We start from the raw sequence: 18475 nt of genomic DNA on the forward strand, positions 1-18475 counted from the left end.
CATCAGATTCACATCGAATATACACATGCTGGGGCATGGGAAGATGTAAACTGTGTTGTGACTTGTGAGAAGGAAGTGAAATGCAGGAAGTACAGACAGTGATGATTACCTTAAACAATTTCCATTCACAAAACAACACAGACATCATTGCAGTGGTGAGCCGATTAGCATATGCAGTGTGATTTAAAAAAACAAAAACAAATCCTTATGGAATCACAGGAAATAGAGTTGAATCTGTTGATGAATTGTACTTAAGCAATTTCATGTTGACGTCTATCTTTGAAATTCATTTGTTCAAGAATAGCTACTGTAAGGTCATTGACAGAATGTCCTAGAAGGTTGAAATGTCCCCCCCCAACCTACAATTCACTACACATACCTACATAATTCCAGCTTCCACTCAGAACATACCACAAAACCAATTGTCTACATCCGATCCCTATGATATGCCTCTGCTCAGACTCATCAGACAAAGACTCAGAGCATAAGGATCTAAATCAGGCATTTTTTTGGACTACACTATGCACCCAACAAAGTGTGTGTGTGGGGGGGGGGGGACCACATCAACAGGGCCAGACTGGTACCCAGGAATAATCTGTTACTGGACAGATACAGAAGAGAAAACAGCAGAACACCACTTGCTAACTCTGTTCCCATATCTACTCTGTCAACACTATTATAGGACCTAATAATACCATCCACAACATCAGGGCTTCATAGACCTGCTTATCTTCCAATGTGATATATGCTGTCATTTGCCAGCAATATCCTACTGCATTCTCTATGCCAAATAATAAATGGACACAAACCTGACATCAAGAATGGCAATGCTCAGAAACCAGTAGGGAAACATTTCAACCTCCCAGGACACTCTTACCATTTCAATTCCCTCTGACAACACAATTTACATCTCTTCCCCCCCCCCAGCATGTATATATAAATCTGCCAATTTGAGGTTAACACTTCATGCATATGATGAAGTGGACAGTGTCCATGAAAGCGTGTGAGCCTGGCCAGGGTGGCTTGTTGTCATGGTCAACAAGCCTCCACAGAACCCTACAACAGCCCATGGGTTCTGGGTGGCTTGTTAATCTTGTGGACTCCTGATGGCAATTTATTCCAGAATGTGGGGCCACTGCAGAAAAGGCCCTCTCTTGTGTGGTTGGCCATCTAACTTGCTGGTTACACAGGTGGGCAAATGAGGAGGGCCTTTCTTGCTGATCATAAAGTGCAGGCAGGCTGATATGGTGTAGGCAGTCCTTCAGGTAATTTGGTCCCGAACCATTTAAGACTTTAAAGGTCAAAAGCAGCACTTTCAATTGGGCTTGGAAACACACTGGTAAGCAGTGCAGCAGGCACATTATAGGTGTTATATGATTGAATCGCCTCGCCCCCACCAATACTTGGGTGGCTGTGTTCTGCACCAGCTGAAGTTTCCAGACCATCTTCAAAGGTAGCTCAATGTACAGTGCAGCACAATAGTCCAGCCTGGATGTCACTAGTCCTTGGATAGCTGAGGCGAGGTCCATCTTCTCCAGATAGGGCTGCAAGTGGAGTACCAGACTAAGCTGGTAAAATACAGTTCTGGACACTGCAGCCACCTGGGCTTCCCTAGTTAGTGCAGAATCCAGGAGGACTCCCAGACTGCACACTTGGTCTTTCAGGGGGAGTGCAACCCCATCCAAGACCAGCTGTAAGCCTCCATCCGGGGTAGTTGGTTACCCAACCCACAGTACCTCCATCTTGTCTGGATTAAGTTTCAGCTTGTTCATTATCCACCCCAAATGAGAAGTGCTGAGTATCATCCGCATACTGATGACATTTCAGCCCAAATTTCTTGATGACTTCTCTCAGTGGCTTCATGTAGATGTTAGCATGGGGGACTGGATGGAACCTTGCGGCACCCCACAGGCTAACAGCCATGGGGTGGAGCAAAAGTCTTCCAGCACCTCCTTCAGAGACCACTCCTCCAGAAAGGACCGGAACCACTTTAAAACTGTCTCCCAAGCCCAGTCTATATAAATGATCCAGAAGGATACCATGGTTGATGGTACCAAAAGCCGCTGAGATATCCAGAAGAACTAACAGGGTTGTACTCCTCCTTTCCATTCCCTGGTGTAAGTAATCAACCAGGGCAACGAAATCTATCACTATCCCATACCAAAGGTTGCCAAATACCATGGGAGCTATCAGTGCCTGCTCTGCTACTAAGCAGCTTTACAACAAGAGAGTGGCTTGCTAAAACCACCTAGTGAGTTCATGGTAAAGGTGAAATTCAAATTGAGGACTTCATGATCTGTAGCTCAGTCTCTTAGCTACTGCCGTACTCCATAATGGAGACTTCTAGTGTACATGTTCGTAGTGCATAGTAACACAGTTTAAAGACATTTTCAAAACCTCACAGAAGGCCAAATAGGGAAACAATTTACCAGGGACAGATATCAGAAAATGGCAGTGTCTCAGGTAGCTAGGGAAGAGTTGGAGCATATGCTATAGCTTTCTTCTTTTGGAAGTGCATTTATCAATTTCATGAGACAGAGGAAACAGTGACATTCTAGAAAGTACATTTTACTTGTTTTCTGTTTCCTATATTCCTGAAAGTACAAAAAAGAAAAGCCAGATAGTGTGCATTTTTTAATTTTTTGAAAAATCTTTTAAGGCACAAGTTTACTTTACAGAGAGCAGCTTTTACATATTTGTCTGAGGGAAACCTTCAGCATTCATCGTGTGTGTGTGTTTTAACATGACTTGTATCCTTAATGTTTCAGACCATTGCCACAATTCTTAGAAAGAGTCAGTTCTGCAAAGAGGTTGCTGTAAAATGTGATGCAAGACTACGAGAACGGGTAAGTATAGAAATTTCTTTGCTTGTTTGTTTTTTTCTTTGTTGTATTTCTATGCCACCTTTTGGAAGCCAACCAATGGGTTTACAAAGTTTGGAAAATACAAACCTTTATATAATTGTCCTTTATTTGCACTGTCCTTATGAACTGTCTTGATGGGGCAAGATCTCGAGCAGAAGCCTCCAGTGCGGTGCCCACAGGGGCCGCGGTGCCCCAAAGGCCAGGCTGAGGTGCCCACCAAGCTATTTTCCTGCTCTGCAAGTAAATGGAGCAATTCCTTCATTTACTTGTACAGAGGGAAAAATGTCCTCCTTGCTGAAAAATGGGTGGAGGCGGGGTGGGTGGGAGTTCACCCCCTACCAAGGACCCTTGGGGCAACAGAGTCCTTGGCTGGGGGAGAGTTTCCCCCTTCCAGCCAATTTTTGGAGCTCCCTCCTTATACAAGCCAATGGAGATCATTCAATTGGCTTATATAGGGAGCAAACCCCCCCCCCTCCACCGCACGCTGTAAATCAGCTGGAGGGAGGATGGAGTCCAACCCCACCAAGGTCCTTGGGGTAACAGGGTCCTTAGCAGGGGTGGGCCTTACCCCTCCTTTAGCCAATTTTTGGCCGGGGGCCTTTTTCATTCCCTGTACAAGCCAATGGAGTTTGCTCCCTTGGCTTGTATAGGGAGTGAGCCCCCCTGCCAAAAATCGACAGGGGTTTCTGCAAACGACAAAAAATACAACTTTAAAAATGGACCCATTTTCACAGTAACTACACCCAGATTCCCACAGAAATTACACCCACCCACCCCAATAGCTCTGTCCCATTCAGCTGCTGCTTTCAGAGTTTGAGGTCAATAGAAGTGCCAGACTGGGGGAAGAAGCTGACAAGTGTCATTTCAAGAGATAAACCAGTGAGAGGATGAAATTGACAAGCGGAATTTCAACACTTACAGAGGGGCTATTAATCTGCAATACTGAAAAAAATAAATAGTTGACAGGCAAGTGTGTGCAAGTGCACACTTGTGAATGACAACAAAAAACCTCAAAAAAGCCCAAAATCGTTTGCATACTTTTGAGGCACCAAAAAATAATTTTTTAAAAGGTAGTAAATGGAAAAATAGTGTAGAAAAGGGGTAGCGATTGGAGCAGGGAGGGAGTTTTCCTCTGTAGGACCAAGGATATGAGAGAGGTTGTGCTGCGAAGGCCCGTGGGATACATGCCTGGAGCGAGCGGGTAGGAGGAATAAAAGGGAAACCAGCCATGGCAAGCCGCAGAGTGCTGAATTGTCTGTTGGTAGCAACGTGGGTTAGTGAGTGAACAACCAACCCACCGTGGCTTATTTTCAGGGTGGCTTATTCTAACGCGTGAAGTGAAAAAGAGAAAAGATGAGCCAGGGAGAAAGAGAAGCCAGAGAAATGGAAGGAAGGAAGGAAGGAAGGAAGGAAGGAAAGAAAGAAGCCAGAGAGAGAGAAGCCAGAGTAGGTAACACACACACAAGATGGACATTCAAGCACAAGCACAGATAAGGGGGCACTCTTAGTATTGTTGTGATTGATCTCTCCCCCCCCCCCCCCAGCAGTCAATTTGTGTAGACGCCCAGGGCACTTTTTCAAAATGCCAAATATGCCCCTGGGCCAAAAAAAATTGGAGATCCCTGATCTGGAGCATGGTGTACTATGGTGCTGAGCCCATGAGATGGTGCATTCTGGGTACCACACTTTAAGAAGGATGCAGACAAACTGGACAGGGTTCAGAGGAGGGCAGTGAAGGTGATCAGGGGACTGGAAACAAAGCCCTATGAAGAGAGACTGAAAGAACTGGGCATGTTTAGCCTTGAGAAGAGAAGACTGAGGGGAGAGATGATAGCGTTGTTCAAGTACTTGAAAGGTTGTCACAGAGAGGAAGGCCAGGATCTCTTCTCGATCATCCCAGAGTGCAGGACATGGAATAATGGGCTCAAGTTACAGGAAGCCAGATTCCGGCTGACCATCAGGAAAAACTTCCTGACTGTTAGAGTAATATGACAATAGAACCAATGACCTAGGGAGGTGGTGGGCTTTCCCACTCTGGAGGCATTCAAGATGAGTCTGGACAGCCACTTGTCAGGGATGCTCTGACTTGGATTCCTGCATTGATCAGGGGGTTGGACTCGATGGTCTTATAGGCCTCTTCCAATCTACCATTCTGTGATTCTAGGATTTTTGCCAGAACTTTCGCAGGGGTTGAGTATATCTTCCCCCGCTGTTGAACTCTCAGTATACAAAATGAGATTGAACTCACTGGGATGCTATCTTGGTCTGCGGGTTGACACTTTGAGTGCATGCCAGGAGGTGTCCAGTAGCAGCCCTTTCTTGCAGAATAGGCCTGGCTGGGGTCATGCATTGCAGCCAAGCTCTGGCCGCTTCTTATCCCAAGCCAGGGAGGGATTCAGAAGTGCCCTCTTACTTAACATTCTTCTTCATGGTCTCTGTGCATCACATATATGGTCTCTTCACCTGTGTGGAGCCCATTTGGGAACCTTCTATAGCTGAGGAATTTTTGGCGGGAATTCTCCCCCACCATCCTAGTGCATGTGTCCCAGGCGTGTTCCTGCCTATTCCTTTTGCTTTTGATTGCTGCTGTGGCAGCCTCGTAAGGAATCTTCTCAAATTGTTCACTGCTTCCTAAGGGAAAAGGAGAACAAACTGAGATTTGTTATCTGATCTCCTTCTTTCCGTTTCTCATTCTTTCTCTCTATAATTTGCATTTTTACTTCTGTTTGCAATCCTCATGGTTGCCAGAGGGTCCCTTGGGCCCCTTTCACAAATGTGCTCATTGTGGGAGCAAACGTCCACCACTTGATGGACAGTCCCTTTGTCTGGGAGAGGGACCTAAAGCAGACTCCCACTCCTTCTGCCTTCACAAGCCGGCTTGTCATCCTCGGTCTGCCAGACTCCGTGCTTTGCTTTGGGAGCTGGCATTGAGAGCAGTGCACCCTGACCCTACGTTTGCAGACCAAGGGCAGTTGGCCGTCTGGTCACCAGAGACTTGGAGATGCCTCTAACATCCAAAGAGCACCCTCCCTGGAGTGTCTGGGACTTCTGACACCTTCTGACATTGTTGCACCTTCAGTGGCTCCGAGTTGGACCTCTTCATCAGTACCATCCACCTCCAAAGCCTCCCGTGCCAACCCCCATACGCCAGTCCAGTTACTGAATATTGTTGCGGCACAAAAGTTATCCCAAAGGGCAAAAGTCGCTCCAATCAGAACCAAAAAAGAAGAAAAAAAATTTGTCTTCATCAGTCGCCCTCTCTCTCTTGATGCTTCTTGTAGGTGGTATCAAGATACCCGTTGTAGTTACTAATTGGCAATTTTGTTGATGCCCAGAAGTGATAAATTAACTTGGTATATTGATGTCTAGAGATATTTCGCAAATGGTTAAACTGAAGGTTTGACTTGGATTCCTACACTGAGCAGGGGGTTGGATTCGATGGTCTTATAGGCCCCTTCCAACCCTACTATTCTATGAATCATAGTGCATTACTGTTGGAAATATCTCAACTTGGAAAGACAGGCATCACTTAATTTAAGTAGTTAGGGTGAGGTTAATATACTTAAGATGAATGTCTTGCCACGGGTAATTTATGTATTACCTCGTGTTCCTTTATATATTCCACAAATGTATTTTCAAAAACTTTATGCAGCATTTTGGAAGCTTATTTTGTGTGTTGGGGGCGGGGTCTCCTCCCCATTTTTCATTGAAAAAGATACAGTTGTCAATTAAGGAGGGTGGATTTAATTTTCTAGATCTTAGTTTATATCATATGGCTTATTTGTTAACTCATATCAATGACTGGAAAAAAACATCTTTTAATATTCCTCTATGGGTTATTTTGGGACAAACATTTTGGTACCCCTTTCTGGCTGGATGGTGTTAGGATCTAGGTATATTAAAAAGAAAGGAATGGCTCCATTAATAATTTTAGCAGTGTGAGAGACTGTGAATGCAATGGCTCGTCAGCTGCAGTTTGATCCATATTCTCATGCTAAATTAACCTTATGGGAGACTCCTGTTTTGAAAATAGAGAGATGACCTTTTATGTGGAGGAGTTGGGGTGATCATGGAATTTATGCTTCAGATCAGTTAATAGGTTTGGATGATGAATTTAAACCATTTTCAGTAGTGCATATTACATATCAGTTACCATCTAATGCTAGTTGGCAGTACATTCAGCTTCAGCATTTGTTGGAGTCTATACGCGGGCCATCCGTGATGAGTGCTTCAGCGCTTCTTATGCTGTTGGAGGAATTAATTGGTTCCTTACAGAAAACTAAGCCTACAATAGCTGTTTATAAATGTTTTTGGAATGTAGTAAAGTAGATGTTCAGAAGGTCAGAGATGAATGGAATGAGGAATTGGAATGTTCTACACAGTCTAATCAATGGAAGGTTGCCATGTATAGGTGTTTCTATGCAAATGCTAGAAGCCTCTGAGCCAAAATGGGAGAGCTGGAATGCTTGGTTTTAAAGGAGAACCTAGATATAGTGGCCATTACATACACCTGGTGGAACGGAGAGAACCACTGGGATACGGTCATCTCTGGATAGAAACTCTGCAGGAAGGACAGGGAAGGGCGTCCTCAGGGAGGTGTTGCTCTGTACATCAAAAAAGGCATAGTGTCGAGCAGACTAGAACACCTAAAAGGGGTAGACTTCCACAGAAGCGCTGCGGGTGACAATACCGGGCTCCAAAACTAATTTAGTGTTAGGAATATGTTATCGTCCCCCCCGACCAGAATGCTCAGGGTGTCGTTGAGATGGAAAATGAAATTAGGGAGTCTTCCAAACAAGGAAATGTTGTAATAATGGATGACTTCAGTTACCCCCACATTGACTGGATAAATGCATATTCTAGACATGACAAAGAAGTTAAATTTCTCAGTGCCCTAAATGACTGTGCCCTAGAACAGTTGGTCCTGGAACTGACCAGAGCAGAGGCAGCCCTGGATTTAATCCTAAGTGGTGTCACCCATGACCCAGTATAAGATGTAAATGTTGTTGAACCATATATATTTAAGTGAAAGATTGCCCAGGAAGTCCAACACAGTCACATTTGACTTCAAAAGAAGAAACTTCTGTAAAATGAGAGAACTGGTGGAAAGGAAGTTGAAAGGGGGAGTCAAGAGGGTTACATCCCTTCAAAATGCTTGGAGGTTACTCAAAATAACAATAATAGAAGCTCAGCTAAAATGTATACCACAGATTAGGAAAGGTAGCACCAAGTCCAAGAGGTCACTGGCATGCTTAATGAACAATGTCAGGAACCTCTTAGAGAAAAGAGGGCTTCCTTCAGAAAATGGAAGTCTTGCCCAAGTGAGGAAAACAAAAGGGAGCACAAGCTTGCACAAAAGCGATGCAAGCAGACAATAAGAGATGCAAAAAAGCATTTGAAGAGCATATATCGCTAACAACATCAAGGCCAATAATCAAGAATTCTTTAAATATATCAGAAGCAGGAAACCAGCTTGGGAGGCAGTTGGACCACTGGATGTCAGTGGAGCTAAAGGAGTACTAAAGAAGGACAAGGAGATTGCAGAGAAGCTGAATAAATTCTTCTCATCGGTCTTCGCTGCACAAGATATAGGACAGATAAAAGGTAAAGGTAAAGGTGTCCCCAACCAGTCGTGTCCAACTCTAGGGTGCGGTGCTCATCCCCGTTTCTAAGCCGAAGAGCCAGAGCTGTCCGAAGACGCTTCCGTGGTCATGTGGCCGGCATGACTGAACACCGAGGTGCACGGAACGCTGTTACTTTTCCAGCCGAGGCGGTACCTATTTATCTACTTGCAATTTCTTGCTTTCGAACTGCTAGGTTGGCAGGAGCTGGGACTGAAGACGGGAGCTCACTCCGTCACGCAGCACTCGGGTCTCGAACTGCTGACCTGCCAACCTTCCAGTCTGCAGTTCAGCGTCTTAACCACTAAGCCATTCGGCCCCACTATAGGACAGATACCTGTGCCTAAACTGATGTTTTCAGGAAGGCAGTCTGAGGAACTGGGGCAAATAGTGGTGACAAAAGACGAAGTTCTCAACCTTATTGATAAATTGAAAGCAAATAAATCGCCAAGTCCAGATTGTATCTATCTTAGACGTCTCAAAGAAAAATATGAAATTGCTGCTCTTCTAGCCAGAATATGCCACATGTCCCTAAGATCAGCCTCTGTACCAGAGGACTGGAAGATGGCCAATGTAACACCATTTTTCAAAAAGGGATACCGTAGCCGCTGCCAATTGCGTACGCGTTTTTTTTTTTTTTAAGCCAGACGTGATAGGCTACGTAAGTCTTTACGTAGCCTATCACGGCTGACTACAGGGACGCAAACGGCGGCGGCTACGGCTGCCGCCATTTGCGTCCCTGCTAGCCAGCGGCCGGATGTCCGGCTGCTGGCGGAGCCGGCCGGCGGCTCTGTGGAATCCCCACGGAGCGGAGCCGGCCAGCCAGGATTCCGGGGGGAGGGACGGAGCGCCTCCCCCCCCCAGCGGATTTCATACATCCCTACGTAGCTGGTGTACCAGTCAAAGCTGGTAAAAGGCACTTGGAGCCACCATAGCCACTTGGACCTCCAGGGACAGTGATGGGTGCAGGAATACCCCCAGACTATGAATCTAATCTTTCAAACCCCATCCAGAACAGGCAATGAGTCTATCTCCCGGACTTGGGAATCACTCACCTACAGGGCTTTCATTTTGCCAGGTTTCAGCATCAGTTTATTTGCCCTCATCCAGCCCATCACTCAGTCTAGGCACTGATCCAGGACTTGCACAGCTTCTCCTCATTCAGATGTCACGGGGAGATAGAGGTGTGTGCCATCAGCACACTTTGCTCCAAATCTCCTAATTGGCACTCCCAGTGGCTTCATATAGATGTCACACAACAATGGGGAGAAGATGGTACCCTGCAGCACCCAATAGCTCAATTGCCAAAGGGCCGAGCAAAGGTCAGCCAATATTATTCTTTGAAATCAACCCAGCAGGTAAAACCAGAACCGCTGTACCACAGTGCCTCCAATGCCCAGCCCACAGAGTCAATCCAGAAGGATATCATGGTCGATGGTATCAAAAGGTGATGAGAGATCGAGCAGAATTAACAGGGTCACACTCCTCCCTTCCCTCTCCTGATAAAGGTCATCCATCAGGGTGACCATGGCTGATTCGTGTCAGAGTGGACACTGAGCCCATAGAATCCCAGAGTAGTTCTGATTCTGAGGTGGAGCAGCTGCTTGTGGGAGAGGAGCGTGCTCATCCCTCCCAGGGCCAACAGCTGGCAGAGATTCCTCCTGCCAGCATTCCTGACATAGATAGCGGTCCTGGAAGTGAGAGAATGCGGGAAGAGGGCTTGCTAGATGCGCGACGCCAATGCAGGGAGCAGCGCCAAATGGAGGGCGTGGAAAGGAGGCGTAGTGCCCGATTGGCGCGCAAGCAATGGTTGCACCCAGGGGATCCAAGGGAAAAGGGGAGGGTCTCTCCCTAGCCCATAAGTTCAGGGTCTGCAGTGATTCTCCTTCAAATGGGGAACAACTGTTCCAACTCAGGGCATAGGTACTCTGCTGCTCATAGCTAGTCGCTGATAGTAGAGTTGTTAAGTTGTAAAAGGATTAAAGCTTTGAAAAGAATCCCTTTGTCTGTGTCTGGACTTGGCTACTGGATTAGACTGAAAGAGGCCGCCAAGGAGCTCCTGAGAGTTTGGTCCCATGACCAGGTAGAAACCCAGACTGGAATGGGGCTAGATAATCAGTATCCTCCAAGAGTGCCTGCAGTTGCTCTGCCATGACCCTCTTAAGTACTTTCCTTAAGAAAGGGATATTTTTGACTGGGTGGTAGTTGTCAGGTCCTGAGGCCTCGCCCGGCATGGTTGCAGTCAAACAAAGAAGTCAGTCTCCAAGTAAATAGGTTTTATTACATGAATCAGTCTAACAGTGATTCAGGTTGCAGACCTTGTTATCTTATGGCAACGTAACGCTACGTTCCTTGATTAAGCTGGCACAACACTAACTAGCTTACCCAAAGATCCCTTTGAGAGATGCACAACAGTAGAGGGGAAAGTTGTTGCAAATCTAGCACCAGTCTGCAGCATAGAACCAGAAAGGCGTTCTCAGTCGTGCCCTCAGGGAGGGCCATTCCCTAGAGACCTCTTGTGATGGGCCACTTTTGTAGAACACCTTTCTTACGCTGCTCCTCCCTCTTCACCTTATGTCTGATCCTTGCATCTGTCACGCCCACCTTCTCCCCCACTGTGTTCCCAAAGAAGGAAAGGTTATAGCTGGGCTTTGATCCAACTGATTTGGCTCAGTCTTCTCCCAAAAGAGGGTCTATGACCCCCCTGGCAAAGGCGAAGTACAGGCTGAAGGGGCAGGATTGCAGCTTGAGATCGATAGGCATATGGTTAAGGAACACCTCATTACTTTGAATGAGTTCAAATCTCCAGGGCCAGATGAATTGCATCCTAGAGTCATAAAGGAACTGGCAGAAGAACTCTCAGAACCGCTGTCTATTCTCTTTGAGAAATCATGGAGGACGGGGGAAGTGGCAGATGACTGGAGGAGGGCTAATGTTGTTCCTCTCTCCAAAAAGGGTAAAAAGTAGGAACCTGGGAACTATAGACCAGTCCGTCTGACATCAATCCCTGGGAACATTCTGGAGCAGATGATAAAGCAATCCATCTGGAAGCACCTTGAAAACAATGCAGTGATTACTCCAAGCCAACATGGATTTGTCAAAAACAAGTCCTGCCAGATTAATCTGATCTCATTTTTTGATCAAGTCACCTCCCTTCTGGACTGTGGGAATGCTGTAGACATCATATACCTCGACTTCAGCAAAGCTTTCAACAAAGTGCCCCATGATATCCTGATGAGCAAACTAGCTCAAAGTGGGCTAGATGAAACAACGATCCGGTGGATCCACAGTTGGCTACAGAATCGGACTCAAAGAGTGCTTCTCAATGGGACCTTCTCAAACTGGGGAGAGGTAACGAGTGGGGTACCGCAGGGCTCAGTCCTGGGCCCAGTGCTCTTCAGCATTTGTATTAATGACTTGGAGGAGGAGATGCAGGGAATGCTGATCAAATTTGCAGATGACACAGAATTGGGCGGGATAGCTAATACTTTGGAAGACAGAAACAAAATTCAAAGTGATCTGGATAGACTGGAGCGCTGGGCAGAAAACAACAGAATGACATTTAATAGGGATCAATGCCAAGTTCTGCACCTAGGAAAAAGAAACCAAATGCACAGTTACAAGATGGGGAACAAAGGAACTGGCAGAAGAACTCTCAGAACCGCTGTCTATTCTCTTTGAGAAATCATGGAGGACGGGGGAAGTGCCAGATGACTGGAGGAGGGCTAATGTCCCTATCTTCAAAAAGGGTAAAACGGGTAAAAAATTCAAGTTGCATCATTTTCAGAGATAATCTTGGTGGAGAGACACCCCCTCCCCTCCAATTTATGAAACAAAGCACTGATTTTCTGAAAGTATTTGCCAAGTATAGATAAGGGAATCCCACATATAACATAAACAATCCAAGGTATAGTATTCATCTTAAATGTATTTACCTTACCCCATAAACTCAGCTGTAAATATGCCCATTATCTAAATCCTAAGAAATCTCATTAATTCATTCAAATTAAGCATAATCATTTCATAGAATAATACGATAGTAGGGTTGGAAGTGGCCTATAAGACCATCGAGTCCAACCCCCTCAATACAGGAATCCAAGTCAGAGCATCCCCGACAAATGGCTGTCCAGCCTCATCTTCAGTGCTTCCAGCGTGGGAGAGCCCACAAACTCCCTAGGTAATTGGTTCCATTGTCATATTGCTCTAACGGTCAGGAAGTTTTTCCTGATGTTCAGCCAGAATCTGGCTTCCTGTAACTTTATTACAGCCCATTATCCTGTGTCCTGCATTCTAGGATGATCGAGAAGAGATCCTGGCCTTTCCTCTTTTTTGCCCTTTTTGAAGACAGGGACAACATTAGACCTCCTCCAGTCTTCTGGCACTTCACCCGTCCTCCATGATTTCTCCTTGGGTTGTTGTTTTTTTTTTAAATCTATTTCTGTTTTATTTTTATAAATGAAATAAACACTACCAACAACATAATCAGAATCTTCAGTTTCCAACATTACAGTATTCTGAGGAAAGAAAAAAGGATTATATTAAACTTCAGTAAGAACAAATTAAATATCCAAATATAAATCCAATTGCAGCACTCTTCCAAACATTGCAAGTATTATTAAATCTTCAATCCGCTACACCACAAACGGTGAACCTTATCTTTCAGTATCATAACCTCAGTCTTACAGCAAAGGAATGGGAGCAAACAATCCATTTCCATTGGCCATATATTACCATTCAGATAACACGTATTAATAAACATTAAGGGTTTAGCCAAGAAGAAATAGTAATAATAATAATAGTCCCATAATGATAATAATGATGGTGATAATAATAATAATAATAATGAAAAAAAGTTTAAGAAAAAGATAAAAAATAAACAACAAAAGCAAATCATTTGTATATTTTAATTAAATCATATATAAAAATATATTTACATGTGTACACACACATACATACACAAACAGGCATTTCATTACAATATAACATAAAAAAGGAAAAAGAAAACAGAAATATGCAAATATTTACTCTGGCATACCGCCTAGACATCTTGTCAGCTATAGCCCAAACAGCACTTCAAAAGAACAGTGAAGATGGCTAAATTCCAATTCCGGAGGCTGGGAGAGTTGTTGGTTCCCTTGTTTTAATTTTAATACCAATTAAAAATGATTCTGCAGCATCAGGATCCCAGGATGCAGCATCTGGCCTTCAAAAAGAATGCAAAATGTAGCCAGATATTTAATATGGTATTGCAGGTTAATTTGCTTTGCCAAACTTCTCATCTTGGTGAATTGCCTTCTTCTGTTAGCAATTTCTTATACTAATCAGGAAAGAGCATAATCTTGTCATTTGCTGGTCCCCACCGAAGCTCACCTCGTTCTCTTGCCAGATGCATAAGATAATTTTTTGTAGAGACTTGTGAAAATTGAACAATAACAGTCCCAAAAGTCCCTGTAGTGCCACGTATTGAACCAGGAACACGATATGCATGCTCATAGAATCATAGAATAGTAGGGCTGGAAGGGGCCTACAAGGCCATCGAGTCCAACCCCCTGCTCAATGCAGGAATCCAAGTCACAGCATCCCTGACAAATGGCTGTCCAGCCTCGTCTTGAAGGCCTCCAGTTTGGGAGAGCCCTCCACCTCCCCAGGTAATTGGTTCTATTGTCGTATTGCTCTTACAGTCAGGAAGTTTTTCCTGATGTTCAGCCGGAATCTGGCTTCCTGTAACTTGAGCCCATTATTCCGTGTCCTGCACTCTGGGATGATCAAGAAGAGATCCTGGCCTTCTTCTCTGTGACAACCTTTCAAGTACTTGAAGAGTGCTATCATATCTCCCCTCAGTCTTCTCTTCTCAAGGCTAAACATGCCCAGTTCTTTCAGTCTCTCTTCATAGGGCTTTGTTTCCAGTCCCCCGATCATCTTTGTTGCCCTCCTCTGAACCCTCTCCAGTTTGTCTGCATCTTTCTTAAAGTGTGGTGCCCAGAACTGGACACAGTACTCCAGATGAGGCCCAACCAGTGCTGAGAAGAGGGGAACTAGTACTTCCCGGGATTTGGAAGTGATGCTTCTATGAATGCAGCCCAAAATAGCATTTGCCTTTTTTGCAGCCACATCACATTGTTGGCTCATATTCAGCTTGTGATCTACAACAATTCCAAGATCCTTCTCGTTTGTAGTGTGGTTGAGCCACGTATCCCCCATCTTGTAACTGTACATTTGGTTTCTTTTTCCTAGGTGCAGAACTTGGCATTGATCCCTATTAAATGTCATTCTGTTGTTTTCTGCCCAGCGCTCCAGTCTATCCAGATCACTTTGAATTTTGTTTCTGTCTTCCAAAGTATTAGCTATCCCGCCCAATTCTGTGTCATCTGCAAATTTGATCAGCATTCCCTGCACCTCCTCCTCCAAGTCATTAATAAAAACGTTGAAGAGCACTGGGCCCAGGACTGAGCCCTGCGGTACCCCACTCGTTACCTCTCCCCAGTTTGAGAAGGTCCCATTGATAAGTACTCTTTGAGTCCGATTCTGTAGCCAACTGTGGATCCACCGGATCGTTGTTTCATCTAGCCCACTTTGAGCTAGTTTGCTCATCAGGATATCATGGGGCACTTTGTCGAAAGCTTTGCTGAAGTCGAGGTATATGATGTCTACAGCATTCCCACGGTCTACAAGGGAGGTTACTTGATCAAAAAATGAGATCAGATTTGTCTGGCAGGACTTGTTTTTGACAAATCCATGTTAGCTTCGAGTAATCACGGCATTGTTGTCAAGGTGCTTCCAGATGGATTGCTTTATGATCTGCTCCAGAATTTTCCCAGGGATTGATGTCAGACTGACTGGTCTGTAGTTCCCAGGTTCCTCCTTTTTACCCTTTTTGAAGATAGGGACAACGTTAGCCCTCCTCCAGTCATCTGGTACTTCCCCTGTCCTCCATGATTTCTCAAAGAGAATAGACAGCGGTTCTGAGAGTTCTTCTGCCAGTTCCTTTATGACTCTAGGATGCAGTTCATCTGGCCCTGGAGATTTGAACTCATTCAAAGTAATGAGTTGTTCCTTGACCATATGCCTGTCGATCTCCAGCTGCAATCCTGCCTCTTCAGCCTGTACTTCGCCTTTGCCAGGGGGGTCATAGACCCTCTTTTGGGAGAAGACTGAGCCAAAGTAGGAATTGAGCACCTCTGCCTTTTCTTTGTCATCTGTTATTGTTTTGCCATCCTTATTTAATAGCTGAACCACCATTTCTTTCCTCTGCCTTTTACTATGCACGTAGCTGAAGAAAGCCTTTTTGTTGTTTTTAACATCCCTCGCTAACCTCAGCTCATTCTCAGCTTTAGCCTTCCTGACGCCATCCCTGCAATTCTGTGCTACCTGCCTGTACTCTTCCTTTGTTACTTGGCCTGCTTTCCACTTCCTATATGTGTCCTTTTTTGTTTTCAGGTCATCCCTAAGCTTACTGTGAAGCCACATTGGCTTCTTCTGTTGTCTTCCACCTTTTCTTCTTGTTGGAATTGCTTGTGATTGTGCCTTGAGAATTTCCTTTTTTAAAAGCTCCCACCCATCTTGGACTCCTTTTCTCTCTAGCATTGCTTGCCATGGGACCTTACTGATCATTGTTCTGAGTTTATGAAAATCATCTTTCCTAAAATCCAGGGTACGCGTTTGACTACACTCGGATTTTGCTTCCCTTAGAACCAAGAACTGCAGTACAACATGGTCGCTTTCCCCCAGAGTTCCTGTAACTGCTACTTTATCCACTAAGTCATCTCTGTTGGTTAGGATCAAGTCAAGGATAGCCGATCCTCTAGTTCCTTCCTCTACTTTCTGTAGGAGGAAGTTATCCAACACACAAGTCAGGAATTTCCTGGAGGGGCCATGTTTTGCAGAATTTGTCTCCCAACAAATATCGGGGAAATTGAAGTCCCCCATTACTGTTACATCATGCTTCCTTAAAACATTGGCTATTTGCTTGTCAAAAGTTTCATCCTTGTCTTCTCCTTGATTGGGTGGCCGGTAGTAGACTCCGACCACCAGGTTCCTTTTATTCTTTGCTCAATATCAAGTAAAAAATCAGATGGTAAAGCCAATAGCTCATGCAAAAGTTTATTCATAAATTCAAACCTATATCAGTAGCCATGTCTTTAATACCAAGGATACTTAGATTTGCTCTACATGTGAAGGCCTCCAGTTGAGAAATTCAAGCAGACAAAATATTATGAGAAGCTTCCATGGCAGTTTCTTGAGCAGTAACCCGATCTTTGAGAGCATTAACCTTCGATTCCATCTTTTGAAAAGAGATATTAATTAAATCCACAGCCCCCTGCAATGATTGAGTCCTGAATTGTTTCAGGTTTCTTTGACTGCTCTGGTATCTGGGAAGACATAGATTTTATCAAAGCAAGCAACTGCTCTTCATCTCTGGCACTTCTAGAAACCTTTGCCAAGGGAGCAATTGGGGTGGGGGATAAGTGGCGTTCTCAAGCCTTTCTTTTTTTCCTTTGGTACTGCCATCCTCCACTTTCAAAAGCACAACAAGCAAGTATAATCGCAGAAACAAAAAACCCAAACACTTAAGCAGTTTTAATTGCAAGTCCTCAGATATTGCTGGTAGTTTAAATTCAGAAATACTGTTTGGAGCCATTTGTCCTTATGTCTCCTAATTGCTTAGGAGTTTCATACAGCGTTCAGTAGATGATACTTCAGCGTCTAACCTTAGATTCCAGCCCCTCTGTTTCTCCGCAAAAGCAGCTGTTCTTCCAAGATTTCTTCCGGATGGCACTGTAAGCTTCCCCTTTTAATTCCAGAGGAAGATAAAAAGGTTTCTCAACCTTTTCACAGCTGTTTGAGATAAACAACCTGCATAGCTCCGCAAGTCACTGCAGGACGACATGGCTCCAACCAGATGTCTCCCCTCCATGATTTCTCAAAAAGAATAGACAGCGGTTCTGAGAGTTCTTCTGCCAGTTCCTTTATTACTCTGTGATGCTGTTAATCTGGCCCTGGAGATTTGAACTCATTCAAAGTAATTAGGTGTTCCTTGACCAAGATTTGAAATATATCTCTGGGAATAAGTATTTCAAGATAAGTAATAACATTAGGGCACCACTGAAATTTCCATTCTGCTAATACATTATGAGAGATAGAATCTCCAATTGGCATCAGTTCGGATTTTGACTAGTTAACTGAATAACCAGATAAATGATCAGCTGCATCAACGCCAGCACAGACAACTGGAGTTCAGAAATAAATAGGTGAAACACATAGTTGAGGAACAGCTGGAAGGTCTGAGAAGCTGAGGACAAACCTTGCATAAGAATAAAATGTGCCATCTTGGTCAGTATGTCTACTACAACAAAGACCACAGTGTTCCTTCATGAAGGTGGGAGCTTGACAGTGAAGTCCATTGAGGTATTAGCCATTCTTTCTGTGGGGTGGGCAGTGGCTAGAACAGGACTTGGGGTCTGTGACATGACATCTTGGTCTGGGAACACAGGTTGCAAGACTGGATATAGCACTTGACAGCCTGTAAACTGTGCGACACACTCAGCTTCTTAAGATAGGCCTGTGGACACATCTGAAATAAGTTGGCACTGACTGAGAAAACCCCAGAGTTTTTCCATCAAACCTTTTGGAGGGAGGGGTGCAAACAGCCATGTTCCAATAGCCCCAGTTGCCATAGGGTAAATAGCCTGAAAGGATCATACTTCAGTTTGTAAGCTCACTACTTGAGCCTTCAGGGTCTGGAGAAGCTGCAGCAGGGCAGAGTCTGTAGAGCTGCCTGAAGTTTATTCATCTGTTCCTGCTTGGGACTCATTTTTTGTTTGTTTGATCAGACTGCCAAAGTTGGGCTGTGGACACTGGTCTGGATAGAGTAAGGAAGGAGGTTTAGGTCTTGTCAGTGCTTGGAGGGGAGACTACCTAGCAACCACATGTAGCCACCTTGAGTTTCATGATGGAAGAAAGGTGGGATATAAATGTAAAAAAAATAAAAAT

The 18475-nt window shown here is 44.6% G+C and overlaps 1 protein-coding gene across 6 annotated transcripts in view; it reads left to right on the forward strand.

Moving 5' to 3' along the window:
* Window positions 1-18475, forward strand: part of TIGAR (TP53 induced glycolysis regulatory phosphatase) — a 61454-nt gene that overhangs the window by 18810 nt on the left and 24169 nt on the right. For all 6 annotated transcript variants that reach the window (XM_084857160.1, XM_084857157.1, XM_084857159.1 and 3 more), the window contains one exon: window positions 2769-2846. In XM_084857160.1, the coding sequence (XP_084713286.1) occupies window positions 2769-2846 (78 nt within the window). The remainder of the gene's footprint in view (window positions 1-2768; window positions 2847-18475) is intronic.

The sequence above is a fragment of the Heloderma suspectum genome, chromosome 5 (assembly GCF_057233095.1).
Source record: "Heloderma suspectum isolate Gila_16-S chromosome 5, 16-S_ref, whole genome shotgun sequence".
Taxonomy (NCBI): domain Eukaryota; kingdom Metazoa; phylum Chordata; class Lepidosauria; order Squamata; family Helodermatidae; genus Heloderma; species Heloderma suspectum.